Source organism: Podarcis gaigeae (assembly GCF_964106915.1).
Source record: "Podarcis gaigeae genome assembly, chromosome: 7".
NCBI classification, from domain to species: domain Eukaryota; kingdom Metazoa; phylum Chordata; class Lepidosauria; order Squamata; family Lacertidae; genus Podarcis; species Podarcis gaigeae.
The window spans coordinates 55,683,827-55,706,870 of NC_139683.1; the positions used below are offsets into that span (position 1 = coordinate 55,683,827).

At 40.3% G+C, this 23,044-nt stretch overlaps 1 protein-coding gene across 4 annotated transcripts in view; it reads right to left on the bottom strand.

The window, feature by feature from the left end:
* Positions 1-894: 894 nt before the first annotated feature.
* Positions 895-23,044, bottom strand: part of ZNF516 (zinc finger protein 516) — a 111,536-nt gene continuing 89,386 nt past the window's right edge. For 2 of the 4 annotated variants that reach the window (XM_083746866.1, XM_083746864.1), the window contains exons 4-6: positions 16,112-16,216; positions 15,061-15,128; positions 895-3,994 (exon numbers count right to left, since the gene is read on the bottom strand). In XM_083746866.1, the coding sequence (XP_083602992.1) occupies positions 3,935-3,994; positions 15,061-15,128; positions 16,112-16,216 (233 nt within the window). In that variant the 3' untranslated portion in view covers positions 895-3,934. The remainder of the gene's footprint in view (positions 3,995-15,060; positions 15,129-16,111; positions 16,217-23,044) is intronic. The other 2 variants (XM_083746865.1, XM_083746863.1) reach the window with 1 other exon arrangement.

The following is a 23,044-nucleotide window of genomic DNA, read 5'->3' on the forward strand; positions in this document are numbered from 1 at the left end:
TTCCCCCCCCCCCAATTTATGTATTAGGGGAGTGGAAAATCAGAAAGAAATCCAAATAATTTGGGAACTATTTCCAGTCATATTCCTCTAATTGAGTGTTAATCTTTCACACATTATCTGTCTCTCATCTGGTTATATTCAGTTGGTGGGGATGGGCAGATGTTGGTCACTCTTCTTTCATGTATGTGGCATAGTAATGTCTCCAGGATGAGTGGGCTGCAAAGGAGCTATTGACACGCATTGTGTGAACCAGATCACAAAGCACCAATGTCACCCATTTCAAACTTGCACGTGGCTGTTCTGAAATTATGAGAACTCATGTCTTCCAACCCAACCTTTTTTGTTTGTTTACTGATCCCCTAAGGGAGATGCTGTCAAGCATGTTTCACCCTCAAAGAATTATGGGGCACTGAAGTCTGTTAAGAGTTGCTGGGGATTGAAATTCTGTGTGAGGTAAACCACAGTGCCCAAAATTCTTTGGGGGAGGAAATGTGCTTTAAATGTACAGTATGGTGTGTACACAGAGCCATTCACTTGCAGTAGAAATCATCTAAGGAATACAATGGTGAAAGCAAACATAGCATTTTGGAAAGGTGGCGTTACTCCTGTGTCTTGGTTTTGGTCCTTGTGGAGCAGGCTTCCTCAACCACGGCCCTCCAGATGTTTTTGGCCTACAACTCCCATGATCCCTAGCTAGCAGGACCAGTGGTCAGGGATGATGGGAATTGTAGTCTCAAAACATCTGGAGGGCCGAGGTTGAGGAAGCCTGTTGTAGAGTATTTTAATGTGCGTCAGAGCAGAAGGTGAATTGCTATGGCTCATGTTTGTTTTTTTATTGGAGGGCAAAAAGGGGGGGGGGAGAAAGGAAAACAAAAGGAGAGATTGAGAAAGGTATAGCTGATACACCATCTGCAGTGCTCATAATCGAACCCTTTATTGTCTAAGGTACATTAGACTGCAACACTGTAGAAAACCTGTTAAGGAAAAGAAACAGATTGATAGAGGTAGTAGAAAAGTCTCTGTAACAGTCAGAAGATGGCTTACAAAGTGTGTCATGCTACAAAATTATCAAGTTTCCTAAAAAAGGGGGGGAAGCTATCTGAAACCCAAAGAACTAAATAAATAAGAACACAAATCATCCTAAGCACTAGGGTCTAACTGAATTAACAAATCGATACAATATGGATGATAAAGGAGGAAATTACAATGCTTGGGATTCACACGTGAAAACGGCTGCTCTTTAATGACTGCTCCCCCTCAGCTTCCCCATTTCTTGTTTAATTAAGTGAAAATCTCATTTCTGTGCTATACACAGCATATAATTATTTAAACTGATTTCCCCTGCTGTTGTTCTTCATGTAGCTAAATTATGATTGTAAACTTTGCTGATTAGTACCCTGGTAATGGCAGTGACAGCACTTTCTCTGCGTCAGACAGTCCTGAAGTAAACAGTCTCCAGGAGGAGCTTTTAAAGTCTTAATATTAACTAAGATCCTTTCATATCAGCTTTCAAAAACAAAAAACAACCCATCAACCCCCCCCCCAAAAAAACCCCGTCAACAACAAAACACAATCAACCAACATAAATAATTACAGCTGTACATGACACTCATATAACTTTTGAGGGACAGAAGGGTTTTTTAATAACTACAAACACACAAAATAGGCAAAGCAGCTACCTTGGTGCATTCCTGAATCCTTACCTGTTTGCTTTAAACAAGGAAAATAAGTGCTTGATAAAGGTGAAAGTAGCACTTGAGTGTGAATCCCAAATTGATCAAGTGTTATTCAAAACAGAAAATGAGCTGATTGGGGTGGAGTGGGGTACAGGAAGGGGGGGAGTGTGGAATGTGTCTATACAAATTTCTGCAAGATAACTTCAAAAGACAGCAGATTACAATCACTTATATAGGCATTTGCACAGATATTCTTAGCTATACCAGGATTACAGCAGGCATACAGTTGGTGTATGAGGAATCAAACAAAAATCCCAAACCAGCAAATTGCATACAAACATTTCAATTGCATTATCGTCAGCAACTGTAAAGCAAGAACGGTCAAGTAATCTGCAATTAAGTAGAAACCCAAATCAAAGAGAGACGAAAACAAAATTAGCACAGAAAAAGTACACATTTAAAATTCTTTGTGTAAGAAGCCCATTTACTTCAAAGACAGCACTATCCCATTATTTGTAGAAAGTAAACGGTTGCTCTCGATCAGTATTAAAAGGTTAGCGCCATTTCTGTACATGTAAAATTATTGCTTTTTTTGAAAAATATATTTAGCATGCTAGTTTTTTTAAAAAAATCCTTTTTCTGCCTTTACAAAAATGTTACAATTTAAAAAAACCTAGTAAAGCTTCTTCTTCTTTTTTTGCAAAAAGTTTTTTACAGACTATTTTTTTCAAGGCAGCATTTTTATGATGATGATGCATAAAATTATACGTGCAAAATCTGAAAATCTGAATTATTACCATCACACACAGTGCCATAGCAATGAAGGGAAAGAAAAATATTTATACCTGTGGAATTTATTTATTTTTAAAAAAATGAATTGCAGACACTGGATGGTTAACAACCTGCGACTGCACCCTTACCTTGAAAACCTGCATTGAAAAGAACTACTGTAGAAGAGGTATATAAAGCTTCCTTTCTCTCCCCCTTACCCCAGTGATTACCAAATACAAGACATGACACATTAGATGAACACTGACCTGTCACCACGAAAGAAGCTATTCATCTTTTTTCTCTCTCTCTTCAAAATGTCACAAGTGCCCAGAAAGGGTAACTGGCTTGCTGCACAGAAATACAGGCACGTAAAGTACCCTAAGGGCCTAGGTCTGCCTGAACTCTTATCTTTCTTTCTTTCTTTCCTTCTTTCTTTCTTTCTTTCTTTCTATTAAAAGCATCCAAATCAGCAGCTTTAAACAGCTGAATCATTCCCCCACTCTTTTTAATTTTATTTTTAAAAAGCATGCACATTTCCTTCGTGATCAGGACACAGAAAGTAGCACTGAAAGAAAGAGCAGGATAAACAAACAATTAGAAAGGCCCTGAGAGTAAAAAAAACAAAACACAGAAGCCTGTTTTTCTTCTTCCTCTCCTTTTTAGTGTTTGACTAGCCATTTTCTTTTCTTTCTGAAGTGAAAAGAGAAGCATTTTTAAGAAGTGTTTCAATTTCCATATTCACATACTATTAATGGTGTGCAGTCAAGGATAAGCCCACTGGAAATGCAAGTGGTCCCCAAACTATCATGAAACAACCTCACTGCAGAATGATGGTCTTTCTCTTTAGTCCCTTCCGTCCTTCATCAAGCCTGGCTTTCACAGCACTGAATGACTCCTCCATTTTGCTTTCTTCCTTTTGGGGGGAAGGGGAAAAGTTGTGTTCCCCCCCTTCCCCCCCCAGCATGACAGCTAATGGCAGTTTCATTAATCACTCCATCCCACATTCCCAAATCCATGTGTGTGTGTGTGTGTGTGTTTTAAAGATTCAAGCAACCATGAGAGAGGATTTTGTTGCAGTGCTGCCCTTCAAATCATATAAAGTTTAATTTTTCCAGTGTCTAAAAAAAGTTATCTTGATTAATATAGATGCCTTGCGCCACCAGAAAGCCTGCCAACGCCACTGTTTGTTATAAAGGAAATAAGGAGCTGTGGGGACTGATTAGTATGTCAATTTGTATATATCTTCTGCAGCTTCTTCATTTATTTTAAAAATGATTAACAGTTTGGAGGCATCGCTTTCCAGCAAAGCACAGAGCACAGATTTCATTGTAACACAGTTGCTCCTGGGACGGGATGCTTTGCAAGGAGGTTTTCCAGCTGTTCTTCCATAGGGTTGTGAGAATAATTATTTGGAGGCTGTAGGAACCGTCGATCAAGGTACTGGCTGTTGTCAAAAGGAACCCGGTGTACACATTGGACATGCGTCTTTAGGTTCCCTTTCTGAGAGGCACTGTATGGACAATATCTGCACTGGAAGGGTCTCTCGCCTAAATGGAGGGAGAGGGGAGATAGAACAGGGAAGAGGCAGAGCATTTTATTATTCTTATTTTCTCGTAACACTTTTTTTTTTTATTCTTGCTTCCATTTCTAGGCTAGCAGTTGAGCAATCTCACATTCTTTACTGGCCCCAGCTACCTTTTTATTAGCATTATGCACATTAACGTTGACCTAATACATCACAAAGAGTTATTTTTAATCATCTCCAGTGAGAGCACAGCATGTCAAGTTCCTATAAACTCTATGACATACTAGAATAGCAAATAATAGTGACTGAAGGAGCATTTAAGAAAAGGTTAAGAATAGCTAGAAGAAGGGGGGAAAGACCAGAGGAAGGGGGAAGCAAAATTTTACGGTAACTGAGGGGATTTATAAGTAAATGATAGGGTAGTTTTTAAATTGCTTTTGGTGGCAGGACCAGATTGAAGTTCATGTGAGCTGAATAGTGAACTATATTCAAGGATCCAAAATGTCTTATGCCGCACTACAAGGGTGAGGAAATCTTTTTAGTTCAGGGGCCACATTTCAGAGGCAGACTAGTGAAGATAAATTTCACATTTGTGCTGCAGGCTATTTTTTACACACATAGAGACACACAAACACACTGTTATCTATTCTTCATCCATACAACCAAGAGGCATTATAAAAGTTCAAGGATACTTTTCCAGCCAAGCGAAAACACTCAAGTTGTGAAGCAGGGCCAACAAGGGGAAAGGTATGAGGGCCAGAAAGAGATGTTTTGAGGGCCACATTTGGCCCCTGGGTCTAAGATTTCCACCCGTGCCAAAATACCCCATCTTACAGGCACAGAGGCATGTCATCTTCCCCATCCGTGAATCAATACATTGGTACAGTGTACATAGTTATTGGATTCTTCATGCCAGACAGCCTGCTAGTAATTTAGAATTTCTCTTTTGGCTTAAAATGTAATCATTGCTCATGTGACAAGATCCACCACATGCTTGGGTGAGATGTTAAAGGAGCCTTAAGAAAGCAGGTTGGGTTCACTCTGTACACAGCAATTGGGGAACCCATGGCTCCCCAGATGTCGATGGGACTCCCAATTCTCATCCGCCTCAGCCAGCATGGCCAATGGTCAAGGATTATGGGAGTTGTAGTTCAGTGTCTGGAGAGCCAGAGGTTCCCTGTCTCTGCACTGAAGGGAGATCCCAAAATTTGGTCAAATCCCTGCACAGTAGCACGCCTCAGCCTGCAGGAAAAAGTATATTTGACAAGGATTTATTTTCTGGCGTTGAAGAATATAGTGGAGGAGGACCAAACACCTTTTAATGGGAAGAGCACATTTTGTTTAACGATCTGTTTTAATGGCAAGTTGTTTTCATCCTGTGTTTAGGACCAACCTTATTCCATTCTTATGGGGATATTCATGCAGCCGCAACAGACACACACACACACACACACACACAGAGAGAGAGAGAGAGAGAGAGAGAGAGAATCTCAAAGCAAAAGTGAGTGTTTACATTCACATGCAGTTTGAACTGCACAGGAAGCCACTTCATACAAATGGCTTATCCACAGAAAACAACCCTCATGTCGCTGTATTTCAAGTGGCCCCCCCCACAGCTGCTTGTTTGTGTGAATCAGCCCTCAGCTCTCCTCTTTTAACGAAATCTACTGATTACTGTCTCTCTGCTGGCAATAAGATCTCTAGTATCAATATGCATAGTATGCATATTATAGATTGTCTGCAACAATCTATTGCAGGGGCAACCCGGCCAGATAGGTGGAGTGTGAATAATAAACTTATTATTAAAATTATTATATGTGTTGAGGCGACGGCTAATTACACAGATGTGAGCAACAATCGAAAGTGTCCCTTCCTGTAAAAGAGACCTTATGGTAATCGTCAGATCAAGCTAGGTTTGACAGCATAGACTGCATATATGCCTCTAATAAACTAGGGCAACACAGCCCTCTACAGTGGTGCTTGATTTGTGAAACTTATATTTGTGGAACTCCCTCCCCTCTGAAATACTATTATAGTATATCCTGGTGGTTTAAATCAGTTGCTATGCATTTTTAGCTGTGTTTTTTATTTATTTGCTTCAATTATTTTTTTGACCCTTGAGTTTTTTGTTTCGTTTTATAGAACTGCTTCTGTGATTTTATTACTGATGTTGCTGGTACTTTATTGTGGTCTGTGATTTGTAATTATATGACGTATTATGTACACTGTCAGGTGTGACAAAAAGCAGCATAGAAACCCAATCAATCAATCAATCAATCCATATTTTTGTGCCCTGCTCTGGGATTGTCTGTGGCAATGAAGAGTGGGTAACAACTATTTTTAAAATAAAGTAAACAGATACCGTATTTTTCACTCTATAAGATGCACCAGACCACAAGATGCACCTAGTTTTTGGAGGAGGAAAACAAGAAAAAAAAATCTGAATCTCAGGAGCCAGAACAGCAAGAGGGATCGCTGTGCAGTGAAAGCAGCAATCCCTCTTGCTGTTCTGGCTTCTGTGATAGCTGTGCAGCCTGCATTCGCTCCATAAGACTCACACACATTTCCCCTTACTTTTTAGGAGGGAAAAAGTGAGTCTTATAGAGCATAAAATACGGTATGTAAGAGTTTTGACCAGTTTCCATAAAAGTAAAATTACCACCATGGAAAAGCAGAAGGGGCTCTTCCACACCCAAGTAAACCTCAAAATAAAGTCGCGATGAAATGGATGCCTCCAGCTCTCTGGCATTGGCATTCTGAGCAGCCCTGTCCAAACAATGTGGCTTACAATCCTGATTGCTAAAGCTCTATGGCACAACGCATCTTATGTTCATACATTAACCTTAAGCTAAAGCCTTGATGAAGGGAAACAGACCATTTTAAATTAACACAACGTAAGACTCAACATCCATGCAAAAAGAACCACCATTCCCAGTAAATTTCAAGCCGTGCCTATGGCAGTCCTGGGAAGAACTAAAGAAGAGCCTGGGCTGGTTGACATAATGTATTAAGCATCTCCCCTTTGTTAATAGATTTAGGGAGAGAAAAGCATCCTAATTAAGGCCGGCCTAAGATTCATGGCATTTACCAGTCAAATGTCTGCTGTGAGTTGGGAAGATTTGCAACAAAATTAAAGGGGTGAAACAGGGAGGGGGAGCAGCTGTACAGACTGCAGTATATTTGAAATGTAGGAAACGGTAACTGAGTGAAAGATGTGATAAAACTTATTTAGTTGGTTGCTGGATTCCTTGCAGTAAACTGAGAAAGATGCCTTATATTTTTGCACAGCTACATCATGCCTGAGAGATAGGCGAACAATTTCAAGAGGTGATGCTCATCGTTAAATTAAAAAAGAGAGAGGCCCTGCTATCGCTATCTCTCTCTCTCTCTCTCTCTCTCTCACACACACACACACAAAATATCGTACTGAACTGGGCTACAGGTGCACTAGGGAATATGGGAAGGAAGTCTGTGGTGGGAGGGAAAAGGAACAGCTTGATCCAGTCTCCCTGGATAAGAATTGCCAGAGAAACAAAAAAAAGGGGAAGAAAGAGAGAGCGATGGAAGAAGAGACCTTGGCCCGAGGGTGTAATTAGGTATCTATGTGGGACAGCCATCTTCATCAGTGACTCCTCGGGAAGGCTTGCCCTACAGGTCCAGTTGTAATTCACCCACAGAGGAGAATTAACACATAGCGGAGAAACATGAAAGGGGTTAGCAACTGTCCCACAACATAAGATTAGCAAGAGGGCCAGGAGCTCAGGCAATGAGTGGGAGGGGTGTGCAATAATTCTTCCCTAAGCAGACCACATTAGTGGAATTCTCTCTGGGTACAATACTGGAGAAGGCCATAGCTCAGAGCAAAGCTTCCCCACACTTGTGTTACTACTATGGGAACAAAGCCCTCAGTGCTAAATTAGAATATGTAATATTGTGTGAATGTCTGCATTTCCATAAGAGAAAGTGCTCTAAAGAAGCAAGAGGTTTTTGTTTTGTTTTAAAGGAAGTTTGAGGAAAAAGTTTCCCTGTTACACGGAAGAAGAGATGAACTGCAGCCATTACAGGATGGGAGATAAGGATGCCAAGTATCTGAAGCTAGTTTAACTGGCTCCAAACCAAATGACTTCAAATCAATTATTTGATTGCATTGCTCATAAAAGCTGCCTGTCTGTTTCGCAAGCAGGTATTCAAACAACCTCCAAACCAAATGGGGGTGCTTCTGATTAAACAGCATGCTTTTGCCATCGGAATATGGAAAGCCACTGTGGTTATTGCGGTTCTTCACAGCTGCCCGTGAGTTTTAGAAAGGTCACCTTAAATTTCTTTCTGAGATCCAATCTATACAACTATATTATTGGCATACTTGGGTGGCTGGTTTGTTTTTTAGGAACACATTATCATGAATTACAGATCATGGTGTCATGATGCCCTTAGACACCTTCCAAAACTAGGCTAAGCACAAACATAGGGTTGTATTCAAGGCCAACCCTACTTAGACACAGTGAAATGTGTGTGTCTACTCTGAATAACAAGGCACCGGATACAACCAACAATGATCTGCTAAGCTGACTCAAGAGAGAACTACCCTATACTGTTACACTACATAAGCTGCCACTGAATCTCTTGGAATTATACAGAAGATGCTGGGATGTATCTCTTGGATTCCGCATGGCTTATTTGCCACACAAAGTTTGGGCTGCCAGTGCAGTTATGGCAGCTTGAGGGCCAGCAACCAGTGTAAAGGATGGTGGCAGGTGGGTGGGGGGAAATAAAGCCACCAATTTGCTATGAGCAAATTGACCCATTTACAGATATGCTAATAGGGATGAGTTAACTAGCACCATGAAGAAAGCATGGATCAAGCAAAGAACTGATCTTATGAAAAGATGGGAACTCTTCTTAAAGAAAACAAAACACTGGTACTCTGAAAAGTCTTGTCTGCCTGCAAAAATCAAACTATTAAAAATAGCAGGCTTGGGTCCAGGGCAGCCCTCTCCACATGGAACGGCTTCCTCATGGAAGGGCTTATCCAGCTGACAGAAAGGCTGGTGACCCATGCACAGAACAGAAGGGGATGCTTTTCTTCTTTTTTCTTTTCTTTAGCTTGCAGACTCCTGTAGTACTTCCCATATTTATCTACCGGGTCCTCTAAACCCCCCGAGTAGAGTTTTAATGGTGCATACAGGGAGCTGCATGGTGATTTGGGGGAAAGAGAAATCAGCAGAAATGGCCTTCCCTTCCCTCTCTCACTTCCATAAGTCGGAACTGGTTATAGGATATCTAGATCTAACCAAATCTGGATCTGGTTTTGCATTTTAATTAGCTGGAACCAGCACTTCTTGATGCATCTTTTCATTTCCGTTTGCGCCTTAGATAGCATTCCTCTTAAAAATTTATTCTACATTGTAAAACAAAAAACCAAGCAGTAAATATGTGCAAATGAATCCATACACACAATAAAGTTAGTGCAATGCAGACTAACAAGAGAGGCATGAAAAGTGAATCACTGAGCAAGTGTGTTTCCCCTTGTACAAGGGAACTTCCCCTTCCTCTCTTCTCCCCATGCACTCCCCCCCCCAAAGAATAAATCTACTCTGGGAGAGAGTCCCACAGTTTTCTGGATTAGATTTTGAGGGTGGGTGGGGGACTGTAAGGGAGAGGAGAGAATGTGGAAGTTAAGATGCACAAGCAGAAGAGCAAGCATTGGATACAACTCTGTGCAGACCAAAAGCAATTCTCTCCTCTCTTCCTCCAAGAAATCTGCAGAAGAAATTAGAGATGTTTCTGTGTAAATATAGGCAAACTCGTGGTATTTTTTTAAAGACGTTTATGATAAGGAATGGCTGAGTGGATGGACTTGCCCACATTCAGCTAAAAATTAAAGGGTGCCAAGATGTGGTCTTCTTTGCTTCAACTTGTCAGTTGAATCATCTGTGAGCAAAAGGAAACACAAGCAGTCCAATCCAAACAGGATCTACCTGTTCCTTGACTGTAATATAATATTTATAGCTGTGAAGGAGACAAATTAGATTGCCATTTATTTGTTCATTATGCATTATTTTGATTAATGGAATTCTTGGGCTCAATCTAACTATCTTTAAAAAAAAAAACATTTGCAATAAACTATTAATCATAAGGCTAAAAAAGCCAAAGAAAGCAGGCATATTATTCCATATGTCAATGAAATGTCAAAAAGAGAACGTTTAGCTGAAGATACCAAGGTTGGTAGCTTCAGTATTCTTTAGATTACTACCTTAGCACTAGTACTTAACACTGCAAAGGAAAATTGTCAAGAAAAGAGAAAAGATTTTGTAGTAATATTTGCCTGTGTTTCCCCTTTGATCACATTTTTCTACTCTTTCTCAAACACATGAAAGTCTAGATGTATGATAAAATGTATTCATCTCTACAACCAACCATTGAAATGTTCTCTACTTAAGAATGTTTAGGCAGCTAATGATTTATTGTGAACTTCCTCCCCACCTAATTATCTTCCAAACTTTTTCATTTTAACAATTTTTGAGAATATGCCTATTAATTACCATACTGTAAACATGGTATATTTTTGTATGCCTTTTGAGTTTCGTGGTAAATGCCAGATTATTTTTTATCTAATCTACAGACTTTCTCAAACTGTTACTGACCAATCCCACTGAAAGCAGTTCAATAGCCCAAATCCAGAGCCAAATATGCACTGCATTGTACACATGGGACTCAGCTAAACAGCTGCAAATAAAACATTCTAAGTGTGTTGTAAAGTGCATTACAGTGGTATCTCGTTTTACGAATTTAATCCGCTCCAGAAGTCTGTTCTTAAACAAAAACCATTCTTAAACCAAGGTGCGCTTTCCCTAATGAGGCCTCCCACTGCCGGTGCCCTTCCACCATTCAGCTTCTGTTCTTAGACCGAGGTAAAGTTCTCAAAGCAAGACACTATTCCGTGCGCTGCTCTGGTTCGCCAGAAGCAGCTTATTCATGCTGGCCACATGACCCGGAAGCTGTACACTGGCCAATAAAGCGAGATGAGCACCGCAACCCCAGATTCGGTCACAACTGGACCTAATGGTCAGGGGTCCCTTTACCTTTACCAAGATTCCAACATGGAGGTTTTGGCATGTGGAATTTAATCATATTAATGGAGGGGGAAGATTTTTCCCACGTATTTTCACATCCATGTTCCTTCTTTAAAGTGTGAGAGCACAGCCAGAGTGGATATCTAAGTTTCTGCATCAGAGGGTGTTATTTATTAAACCATGACTAGCATGGCTAGTTTCTGGTTAATGAACTATGATTAAGGCACTAGGCTGTGTTCAGCTGATCAAATGAAACCATGATTTATGTACCATTGGATTTTTTAATTTTTTTTATTTCTATTCCTATTTCCTCCGGTAAAATTGGCTAAAATTTACAAATTAAAATCGAATACCTGTTGGAGATGTAAAAAAAGAAATAGGAACAATGTTTCACATGTGGTGGGAATGCCGACCTATTAAACAATTCTCGAATGAAATCTATGAAGAACTCAAAAAGATGTTTAAAATATCTTTCAGTAAAAAAACGGAGGCATTCCTTTTAGGTTTAATTACAAATGATATCCCCGAAAATCAAAGGAAAGTATTCCTTTATGCAACAACAGCTGTCAGGATGCTTATAGCTAAAAACTGGAAAGGCAGAAAAATTCCATCAGTGAAAGATTGGCAAATTAAATTTTGTGAATACTGGCAAGACTCACAGCTTACATAAGAGGACAATCGGACCAGAAATTATTAAAAGAATGGGGTTGTGCTAAAGAGTATATGAAAAAACATTGTTCTGGAGTAAGTATATTGGTATGTAATGAATGATGCTTTATAGGGTTAAAGAAAAAGAAAAATGCTGTAAAAAAAAAGTACAAAGGTGGAAGTAATCTAATTAGACACAACAATACAGTAAGAGTAAATTTTTTGAGGTCTTAGAACAAAGGAAGGAAGTCAATTTGTGTTTATGTACGTAATGATATGGTTTTTTTCTGTAGATGTGTGCTTTTTCGTTTTTGTTTAGTTTTGTTTTGTTTCCTTTGTTTTTTCCCCCTTTTCTTTTCTGTTTTTTTTTTTTTGTATGTTCCAGGGGTTTTTGTTTGTATAGTATTATTTTGGATTCAATGTTTGTAATTTTTGTTATGATTCTGCATTGAAAATAAAAAAAAATCAACGAAACCATGATTTATAGAACATGGCTTAGCATTACATGTGAACCAGTTGACAAGTTACTGCAGTTCTGTTTTGGGATTCCATGATTTCAACCAATCTCAGTTTATTTCCATCACATAAAAAGTAAAAAATTTGCATTATGCTTTGAGACATATGCATGTTAAAATTGCTTCAGAATGATTGTATTGCAAATAAGAGAAGATAGCCTCTAATGCAACACAATGGCGTTACTGTGGGAGGGGGCACCTTCGTAATCAGTTTCTGTTCCACCCATAGACAATTTCTTGGAACATTTTCACGTACAGCATGAAAGTTTACTTTGAACCTCTCCCACACTACTTGTGTGCACATTTGAATGTAGTATAAAGGTAGAATGGAATGTGAAACACACCCAACGTAATTATATTATTAGACTTGATTTACAAACATGAGATATGCAAAGACAAATGTAGCTTAGCCCTCCGCCCACTGATCCCCTTGTGAGGCTTATGGAGGGAGGAAGGAAAGAGAAACATTGGTTGCATTAGCTGCATTCCATCTGCAAAAACACTGGAATCGACCCATAGACATTTACCAGCCTTTTAAGATGAGGATTAAACTCATCTAAAAGACTCTAGTTCAGTTAAGCAATCGCAAGTGACTGTAATTTAACTGCTTTCACAAAACTGACAGTCTTTTTCAGGTGTCATTAAGCTGGATACTCATTTCTTTTAAAAGCCAGTATCTTACAATGAGTCTTGAATGGGCCAGTAAAGGACTCAGTTTTTGATCACCTGGGATAAGCATCATTTTCCTACATTCTGAAATGTGGCAGTGGTACAATTATATCCACAGTGCTAAGAACCACCAAACCTTTACTGAAAACCATTTCAATCTTTCTTTCCAAAGCTATTGTTATGGTATGGAGCATGGAGAAAACCTGGAAATCATGGCACTGCCATAGCCAGAACTGACCTTGCTCCAGTGTCCTGAATAGTTATTTCTCCAATTAAGAAGTTTATAACAGGAAAACAATGGTGTTATCAGCATGCTGGAGGCATTGAGATACCTTCCCACCCCTGAGAATGAACTAGAAGTTGATATTGTGGATAAAGTGCACTTTTGTTTACTGCAGTGAAAAAGATGAGAGTAAACACAGTAAAAGGATGCATTTTAATTAACGACACAGACAGGGCAGCGGACACTTATGTGAAATGGAAGGACAGCTGTGATAAAGCAAGAAACAGAGCTGCTGCAAAAGGCCCTTCACCTAGAACTAGGATCCCCAATGTGGTGCTTCATAAGTAACTTCATAAGAACATATCCTTGTACCCGCCATGTACCAACCTAGATGGACTGTTTTGTCCCTCTAGTCCAGTACTGCTCTTCTCAACAGCAGTATCCTTCCAGCATCTCAGAGACTTTTCATATCACATTTTGACTGGAGGTACCAGGGATTTTTCCATGTAAAGTTTGTGGTCTGTCAGTCAGCTGTGGTCTCTGCCCAAATTATTGGGTTGGCTATTGTTTGAGATAAAATGGTGCACATGAGAGACTTGGGACTTAAATGTGTTATAACACTGTGACACCAGATGGCACTGTGAAGTTCCATCTTTCAGCAACATGATTTCCCATTATGAGGTTTACAATGCATTTTCCATATTTTTTTTTTAATGTATCTAGATCCAGCTCCAGAATGTATCTAATGCAACACAAGTGTCCTTCTCTTCTTATTTTTTTAGAGGTGTTTAACTATATGAATTACCTGCATTTAGAAGTGTTTACCAACGATTATTATTTTCACTGCTTTGAAAGTTTTCCATTACCCCATGGACATTCCTGAAAGCCATTGAGGAGAATGGAAACCTTCAACATGATGCTAATTCTTTCCTTGATGAACATTTCCAAATGTTATGGGCAGGATAGGATGAAGTTATTTTCAAAGGCATCCCAGAATCAACATAATATATGCACAGGTCCATTTCCTCACGTGTCTGCTCAGGATCGGGGCATTGCAATCTCTTGTTCCAGATCCTGTGCAAAGAATCCTGGGTGCAGTTCTCCAAGCACTACTGCCATGCTGAAACTAATGGTGGGGATGTTGTAATGGAAAAACTGATAAATTCCTATGATGGGCTGAAGTACTAGCAGAGGCGATAATAAACACACATAGTTTACTCAGTATTTGCCTGAGTGTGTGTGTGTCAGAATTTATTTCTGTGCTAATAAAGGATCACATTCAGAACTTGAAATAGCTACTGAGCTTGCTTGCACTAGATGTTAGGTCCATGCTATGCATGGATGGGCCAATGGGAACTAGGTGGTCTGGAACTGACTGGAAATAAAAATGAAACCAAAAACACCAGGGAGGAAGAAAAAGCAAGAAACATAACGTCCAGGACAGCACTAGTGAAAATAAGGAAATTTAGAGGACAGCCAGGTGCTTGTCAAGAGAGGAAAACACACCACCACACAGAGTCCACAGAGATTGAAAGATAAGCGTCTTTCAAAAGATAGGAGCTATATAATACTGTGATAGGAATACTCTTCAGAAAAACACAGACTATGGATGAGTTGTACTGTTGCTGCATTTCAGAAATTAGAGTAGTGGGCAGATATGCACTGAAGAACTTATCTAGCGAAACCAGGATAGCAATTTTATATGCCACTACAAAAAGTACCCTCCCTCCCTTCTCAATATATTTTTAGCAATTTTGTTGACATTTGCTAATAAATTGTCTCGTTTGTGTAAGGCCTTTCCACAAATTTTAGCATCTAAAACCAAACACAGCACGGTTATTGTTTATTTACACTCTTATCTAACGAGTCAGTGCTTTACTGATGAGTATCACGGTGTAACTTTTTTTTCTCCCCAGCTACCACATTAAAAACCAAATACCCAATTAATTGTAAAACATACTTGTTTTGGGGCGTCTGCGGAGGTGGTGTGAACGTCAGTACCTCGGAGTCCATTAGACTCAAATACCACTGTGGGAACAAGGGGGCTTGTTAACAGATTAACATTCAAGCTTCGTTAGTGCGCGTACAATATTCGAGTCCATTACAGATTAAACCACATTTGGGGGAGGGTGGGGAAAAAAGCAGAGACACCAGCTCCTCGCCCGTAGCCGGAAAATACCAATTTACCGTAACACTTACTGTAAGAGAGTGTGCTAATGGCAGCCTAAGGCCATTGCCCTTTTTAATTCAGACTTCAGTGCTGAAGAAAGCAATCACTGACAACATTAATTATCAGTGTATGTGTAAAGGGACCCTCTTCTTGAATTACTTACCATTTGGCCTCTGTCATTTTGCATCAGACTGGCTTATGTATGCATCATTCACACTTCTCCAAAAAAGAAAAAGAAATATTTTTTTAATAAAAAACCCCCTCTGCTAGTCTGTCTCATGTAATGCTATTAAGGTAACTTGACACACTAGCAGCTTCAAGCTTGCTACGTTCTCCAAATCACACAGCTTGAAAAGGGCTGAGATTTAGAGTTTTATCATTGTCCAAATAAAATTAAAAAAAAATTAAACCCCAGACCTCTTTCAGTCTGCAGCAAGGAGACAGCAAAACAAAGCTTTATGTTTGGATCAAAAAGGTTCTTTGATTTCAATTTGTGCTGATGGCAAGAGAATTCATTAGCATATTCATTCCAGAGTATTCTGCTCTCTAATTAAAGTGGTGGGTTTATTTTAAACACACCCACACCAAAACCTTACAAATAAGCTTATTTCAATTGTGCTGCAGTGCTATGCAAGGCATGTGGGGAGGGGGGGAATTGAGTACCTGAAAAAGAACAAGATCAACGCTAATCAAATATGAAATTAAACAAAATGGGGAATCTTTCTCTTTACAAAAATAAAAAATAAAAAATCAGGTTAGCAAAGGAAATCCAGAGCAAGGCGAAATATTGTAAGTAAGGGCTTCTCCCACCCGCTTGATGGAATGGTAAAGAAAAATGTACCTGTGTGAGACCTCATGTGAGTTCTGAGGTGGCTTGGTTGGGTGAAACCCTTTCCACACTCTACGCAGAGATAGTCTCCTTGGCGTGTTTGTGTCCTAAGCATCCCTATGGTGGAGAGAAGAGGGGAGGGGGGAGAGAAGCGAGGAGTAAGGGAAAGTTGAGAAGAAAACATTATGCCAGAGGAAAACATCATTAGTATGTCTAATGTGTCATTATGTGAGGCTACCTTCAGGCCCTGGATGACAACTGTCAGCCTTCATCTAGGCACCGGCTGACAGGCCAGGCACACACAGGACGGCAAGGATGCATAAATTACATTGAATTAAAAAATGCTCCCCATGATGTGCCCGCACCAGGACTGGCATGTCAGGTGTGCGCTTTTCATAGCAGCTGGATCTACTTTTCAGCCATCACCCAGCTTTGTCAAGCAGTACATCAGGCAAATCAAAGTGACTCCAGCGTGGCGGAGACAAGTCACATGGATAATAGGAAGTGAGTAGAACCAGAGCCCGACTGTCCCCCCCAGGCTGCAATACCTTGGAGACAAATGCAGAGTGAGTGGAGCCATCACAAGCTGATCAAACCTTTAGCCCTGCCTTACCTGCCTGCTGGTGCTGCTTTGACCCCAGAGCTCTGAGGCACAGGCGGAAGACATCTGTGAATCAAAGTGTCATTACGGACATTTGGAGATAGTAGCAACGCAGCAGTCCTCTGCCAGCTTTTGATAAACATGTTTTCTAGGCCATTAGCATTTGTGGAAAAATGACTCAAACCTCTTCTTTTTTTCCAAAGGTCAGTTTACAGTATCTGACTTAAAGGGCTGGTCTTTGTCTTTTACGGCTGATCAAAAAGGACATGTTTGACTTTTATTGGGTTACTTATTTTCTCAAAAATATTTGAAGCGTCTTCTTTGCTATTTTGGTTAGGCAGCATCTTCAAAAGGGGTGGGAAAAGGTTTTTATTTGCCATTAGCATGTCCTGCCTTTTAAAAGAAAAAAATCATTTAAGGAGCTGTTGCTGAAAATTTTGAACCCATCAAAACGCTGTGGTGGTGAAGAGGAGAGGGGGATCAAGGGTAGAATAACAGAATTTATCTTTTTAACTTTCTTTTATGGAGAGATAGAGATATAATTAAAAATAGACATCATCTGCCTCGGCACATTGAAACTGAAAATGTTTCATTGTGGAACATCCAAGTGGCAGAAAAGCCATCCAGACATAACAGAAGTAAACACACACGTACACATTAGGGCAGTGCTAATTATGGATTGCTTGTGGCCAACAAACCGCAGTCCAAAACCATGGCTAGAATTTGGCCTGTGAATCTTGTCTTCACCCAAATCCATTATCCTGTCTTAATCCTAGCTCATTCTGGTGCTCCAGCCCAGCTGCCCAAGCTGGTTAGAGAGAGGCAGGGGGACGGGGGGGGGCTGCTCACATGGGTAAATGATTTCTGCTGGCCCTTTTCCAGATCTTCTCTCTATCCCCTCCTTACAGACAAGACCCGCCTCTCTCCCCACCTCCAGTCTGCATTTCTTGCTGCATTGCAGCCTTGCAAGGAAAACAAAATAAAATCAAGGGATGGCAGGCAATCCAGAATTCAAGCTGAAAGTAATAACGGACTGCAAAACTCTGCGGGTGGGTGGGTGTTAGGATTTTAATACTTTTTAAAGGGCAAAAATTCTCAATTTTTTCAAGAAGGGGTAGAGATGAGGCAACATGGAGCTGCAGTATCCCTTTTACAAGAAATAAATAGTGCCATTTTCAGCTGCGGCAGAGGTACAGTATGTGGCAACAACACCTCACTGCAAACAGAATGGCCCAGTGGGAACTATGCCACATCATGGCATGACTTTCAATAAAAAAGGAATGGCTGTTCCTACTGGTCATATCCAAAGAATATTCTAAACCCAGTTCTCAGAGTTTGTTTCCACTGGGAGAAGCATGTGCAGAATAGGGGTTACCCAGTGAGTTCTGAGGACCTGTATTGTAATCCGGGAGTCAAGTGGGGACAAGTTGTGCTTTGAACTCCAGACATCTGCTTCACCAAGGGGATGCAAGGCCGGCTCTACCATGAGGTAGAGTGAGATAGCCGCCTCAGGCAGCAGAAGCTGTGGGGGCAGTGAGTGGACAGAGCTGTGTGTGTATGTGTCGTGCAGCCTGTCCTACACCCCCTAAACAAGCTGTTCTGCATGGATTAAAAGCAGGGTGCATTCTGGGGCGCTGCATTCACTGTAAAACATATGAGTTTTACGGTGGACAAGCTGTTATATAAACGGCTCACCAAAGAAAGTTTAGAAACCACTGCTCTATGGGGATCTCATAAATGTGTGTATGATGTGTATAAATAGTGTATGTGAGGTACTTTGAACCACCTATCCAAACTCAAAGGCTGCCTTCTGAGGCCCTTCTCTGGGTGCTCCCACCAAATGCAGGGTAAATAGGCAACTGCCTTTTTAGTGATGTCACACGGATTGTAGAACGCCTGTCTCAGATATGCTCATGTGGCCCCCAAATGTTGGTCTTTTGGGCGCCAGATGAAGACTTTTTTCATTCTGCTAGACTTTTTTGTCCTTTAATTTGAAAAATATGTTGACGCTTATAATATCCTTACACTGCTACTCTTCCTGTTGTTTTCTCTGTGGCTTTTAAAATCCATTTTAGATTTTACTTCATGTCTTATTATTATATTATGGTTGTTGACCTCCATTTTGTGAGCTGCCAAAGGAGCTTCAGCTACTGGGCTGTACAGAAAAAGCAGTTATGCACAATGTGCTACATAAATATATACTATTATCTCACCACGAAGAAGTGCTGGAGGGCAGAAAGCAGCCAATCAATTGGTCTTAAATCACACAGAGGAGAAACACTATTAATTTATAACTAATGTTAACAATCCCTTTGCAAAAATCTGGTTATATACCTTGAGAGTGTGTTTTGTCAACCATTGATGAGAAAAAACATTCTCAAGGTTTTTATGCACAAGGGTTTATGCAGATCACAATGACACCTTTGTGGAATTATCTCTCAAGATAAATTATATAATATTAGGAGTGTATATATGTATATAAATATTAGTCACTTTTATTTACATAAATTTCAATTTCTCATCATACCTAGGAATTTCTGTGAAACCACATGGGGAAATTACCATGCTGCCAATGTCACATTTAATACTATGATAGCAGTAAATAACACTAACAGTAAAATAGAAAAATAACCTCCACAGATTTGAGGCCCCTGGTTTTTGTTGTTCTAGTTTTTAGAAATTCTTAAGCAAGCATCAAACTGCTGAATGCCTGACATAATACAAATGCTAATAGCTTACACTGATATTCTGGCAGTACTTGTAACTATTTCTCTGCGGGATTGGGAAATCACTGTGTTACTAGAAGGAAACAAAACTGTGCACTTCTCTCCTGAGAATAGAAGGCCAATTTAAAATGTAAAAGCCAAAGCTCCAAACCTGCCCCAATTCCACTGCATACTAAAGCATTCATAAGGGAATGATCTACTGGGGCCAATAAAGCTCTACTGCAAAAGAGAAATAAACCGAATATTCAAAATTAGAAGATGAATAATGCTCCTGCGTGTGAGAGAGAAATACAGAGAGTGAGAAAGAGAGAGAGAGAGAGAGATTGTATGTGAACTACAAAAAAGCATTCTTTGCTTACAATGTAATATTGTGACCCATGCTGGCAAACACATGCTAAAATAATTCCAAATTTCTACTAATTATAATCTGTGGGTTGGGTAGAACTATAATCACTCAACTATTCTTCTGATTGAAACCTGAATGAAACTGCTCTTGTCCAAGCAAATTTAGTATGTCTAAATATCAGCACCAGCACTTGCTTCAATACAGAGATCAGAAAAGAGAACGAAAGGTAAACTAAAACACAAAAGCAACCATTTGAATTCCTAGGATTTGTTGTTGTTGTTGTTGACAAAAATGTGTGTGAATGGGGAATGCAATGCCCAATGAGTATGCATGAAAGTCTGGCAATAGAGTGCCAACTGTGTTGTAGGAAATATCCTAATAAATAAACATTTTGCAGTTCCACCCTACTTTTAAAAACAAGATAGAGGTAAAGCAGCCCTCCTAATTCGTTTTAACAATTTTTACATTTTCTCACAAACTGAATGTCAATACTGGTGTTCTGAAACGTGTTAAAAGGCTACCTAAAACCTTTCCTGCCCACAGACTATTTCCCACTTTCCTTTCTTGCTAAGAATTTAATTTTTTTATGACAGGCCAGGGGTATCTAGTGTTTTTAATCTAGATTAGGGGAGCATGTGAACTGCCAGCAGTAGGCAGAATGGCAAGTCTAATGGCCAAGGCTGGAGCTTGTGATTAACAGCTCAACATGGCACACATATTCCAAGTCCAGGAAATTAAAGGGTGGCCTGTGGCTAAGCCAAGTTTCTGTACTCAGATCCAGAAGCATGGTTGCACCAGCAAGTCTAATGACATCATCATCAACCATCTGGTAGCCATGTGGGGTTGGAGCCTGCATGGCCTTTTCTACTTGTGGGAAGCTAGAATAAGGAACTGGTGGGGTGTAGAATTTGGGAAACATTACATGGGGTGGGGTGGGAGTAGCCGCAGTATGGCAGTATAATCAGCATCCAGGAGTCACATGAGCAGAACCCATACTGTACCTCTTCCCCATGCTGTAATTGACCATTTCAGAAATGGGGCAAGGTTGCCATGGGGGAAAGTCAAAATGTAGGCTGATCCCCATGTCTGAAGATTCTGGTGTTATTTTGCAACGTGGGGTAAACTGTGTAGCAGTGGTTCCAGAATTATCAGGTGGCCCATCCTTAAATAAGTTTTTTTAAAAAGCAAAAAACAAGCTGTGTGTTTTAGCCATAATTCCTTATAGTACCCACCAGATACTGCTCTCCAGCCCTTTCCAAACAATTGCTAATGACTCTGCTGTATTATTGCATTCTTTCGCAATTGTCAAAAAGTAAAAGCTTGTGCCTTACTCAGGACTATATTTGTATCCACAACTGCCCAAGGTCATTCTTTCACCTCTTTGGTCTCCATTTTTTGGAATACACTTCTAAAAGCCTTTCTACTCAATAAAGTAAAGGTAAAGGTACCCCTGCCCGTACGGGCCAGTCGTGTCCGACTCTGGGGTTGCGCGCCCATCTCACTTAAGAGGCCGGGGGCCTGCGCTGTCCGGAGACACTTCCGGGTCACGTGGCCAGCGTGACGAAGCTGCTCTGGCGAGCCAGCACCAGCGCAGCACACGGAAATGCCGTTTACCTTCCCGCTATAAAGCGGTACCTATTTATCTACTTGCACTTAGGGGTGCTTTCAAACTGCTAGGTGGGCAGGAGCTGGGACCGAAAGACGGGAGCTCACCCTGCCGCAGGGATTCGAACCGCCGACCATGCGATCGGCAAGTCAATTCTACTCAATAGACAGGTATAAATGAGGGGTACTGAGATTTGTGTGTGTATGTGTGTGTGTGTGTGAGAGAGAGAGAGAGAGAGAGAGAGAGAGAGAGAGAGAGAGAACAGAAGGAACTTTTCTAAGGACATCTTTTAGATTTATCTAACTAACAGTTAGTTAAAACTTTCTTATTTAGCCGGTAAGGAATAACAGCTATATTTAGCTTGCTAAGAGAATTAGCAATGAAAAGCCTTAGGATTTCTCAATGGATGTTTACACAAGGGCAATGAACAAAAGGAAGCAGATTTCCGTATCAGTTTATACACACAGAATCCCATAGGAAAGTCAAATCCTTGAAGATGAGGTACCTGTTATTCCCTCACCCATTTACTCTCTTCTCTCATGCATGACCATCTGCATCTGTTGTTTTATTATTGTCTTTATGTTGTGAAATAACTCATTGTACACAACTCTGACATTCCAAATAAAATGGGCAGGATAAAATATATTTTAAATAAAACAAATAAATAAAATGTGTCAGTTAAGCTTCATACCTTAAGAAAAGGTATGCTTAGTATTATCATGAGGGACAGCACCTCAACAAGCCTAGCTCAGACCCTTAGCTTCCTAACCAAGCCCATGTACCTCTGAGTCTCCTCCAGGCCTTCCTTTGCCACACCACTTTTTAAGTGTATAATGTATGGCTGCCCCAATGATGGAGGATGCTGCCATAGATAAACCACCATTGATTTCTCTTTGTTGTTTTCATACAGTGGAAAGATTTGGAGGCATGCAATATATTCAAATTAAAGCACCAATAATGGCACACAGTTGCTAGTAGTGATCAGTGATAGATTTTGGAAGTACAAGGACATGAGACAAATTTCCTATTTTTATTTCCTGTTTTTATGTTGTGAACCCCCATACTGATGAACAAACAAACAAATAAGACACAAACTCTGGCTCTGCTGGTAAATCTGCATTCTTGCCCTACTGACACCCCCCACACACAGACACGCCTTAAGCACCAACTGTGCTCCCTATGACTTTCCCTTACTCTTCTCCCCCCATTTTTAAATCAAACCCTGAATCGCAATGCACAGCGTTACCAACGCATTCAATAAAGCCTGTTCCCTCAAAGACTCTTCCACAAAGAAAAGAAATATAAAAAATCTTAGTTCTTTGCACTGAAGACTAAGAACATTTGTATATCTACCTTCTGCTGAGAAACATGTGTGTAGATGGAACTTTCATCAGGATCAGCGCCAGAGAAAGGGGAGCAATGGAACAGTGCTGACAAGGGGCTCCCACCCTCCCAACACCCCCTCATCACTAGGGCCAGGAGCTGAACTTGGTTCACATTCAAAGGCTGCTGAAAAGCATCCAGGGCTGGATCTACACTGACCTGTTTAATGTTATTTGAACTGTAAGATGTATTGTTCTAAAAGGTCACAGAGCATACTTGTAATTTAAATCCTCTTTCTTACCTTGTTGATGGTTTATTTTTGTCAAAACACTGCTAATTGCTC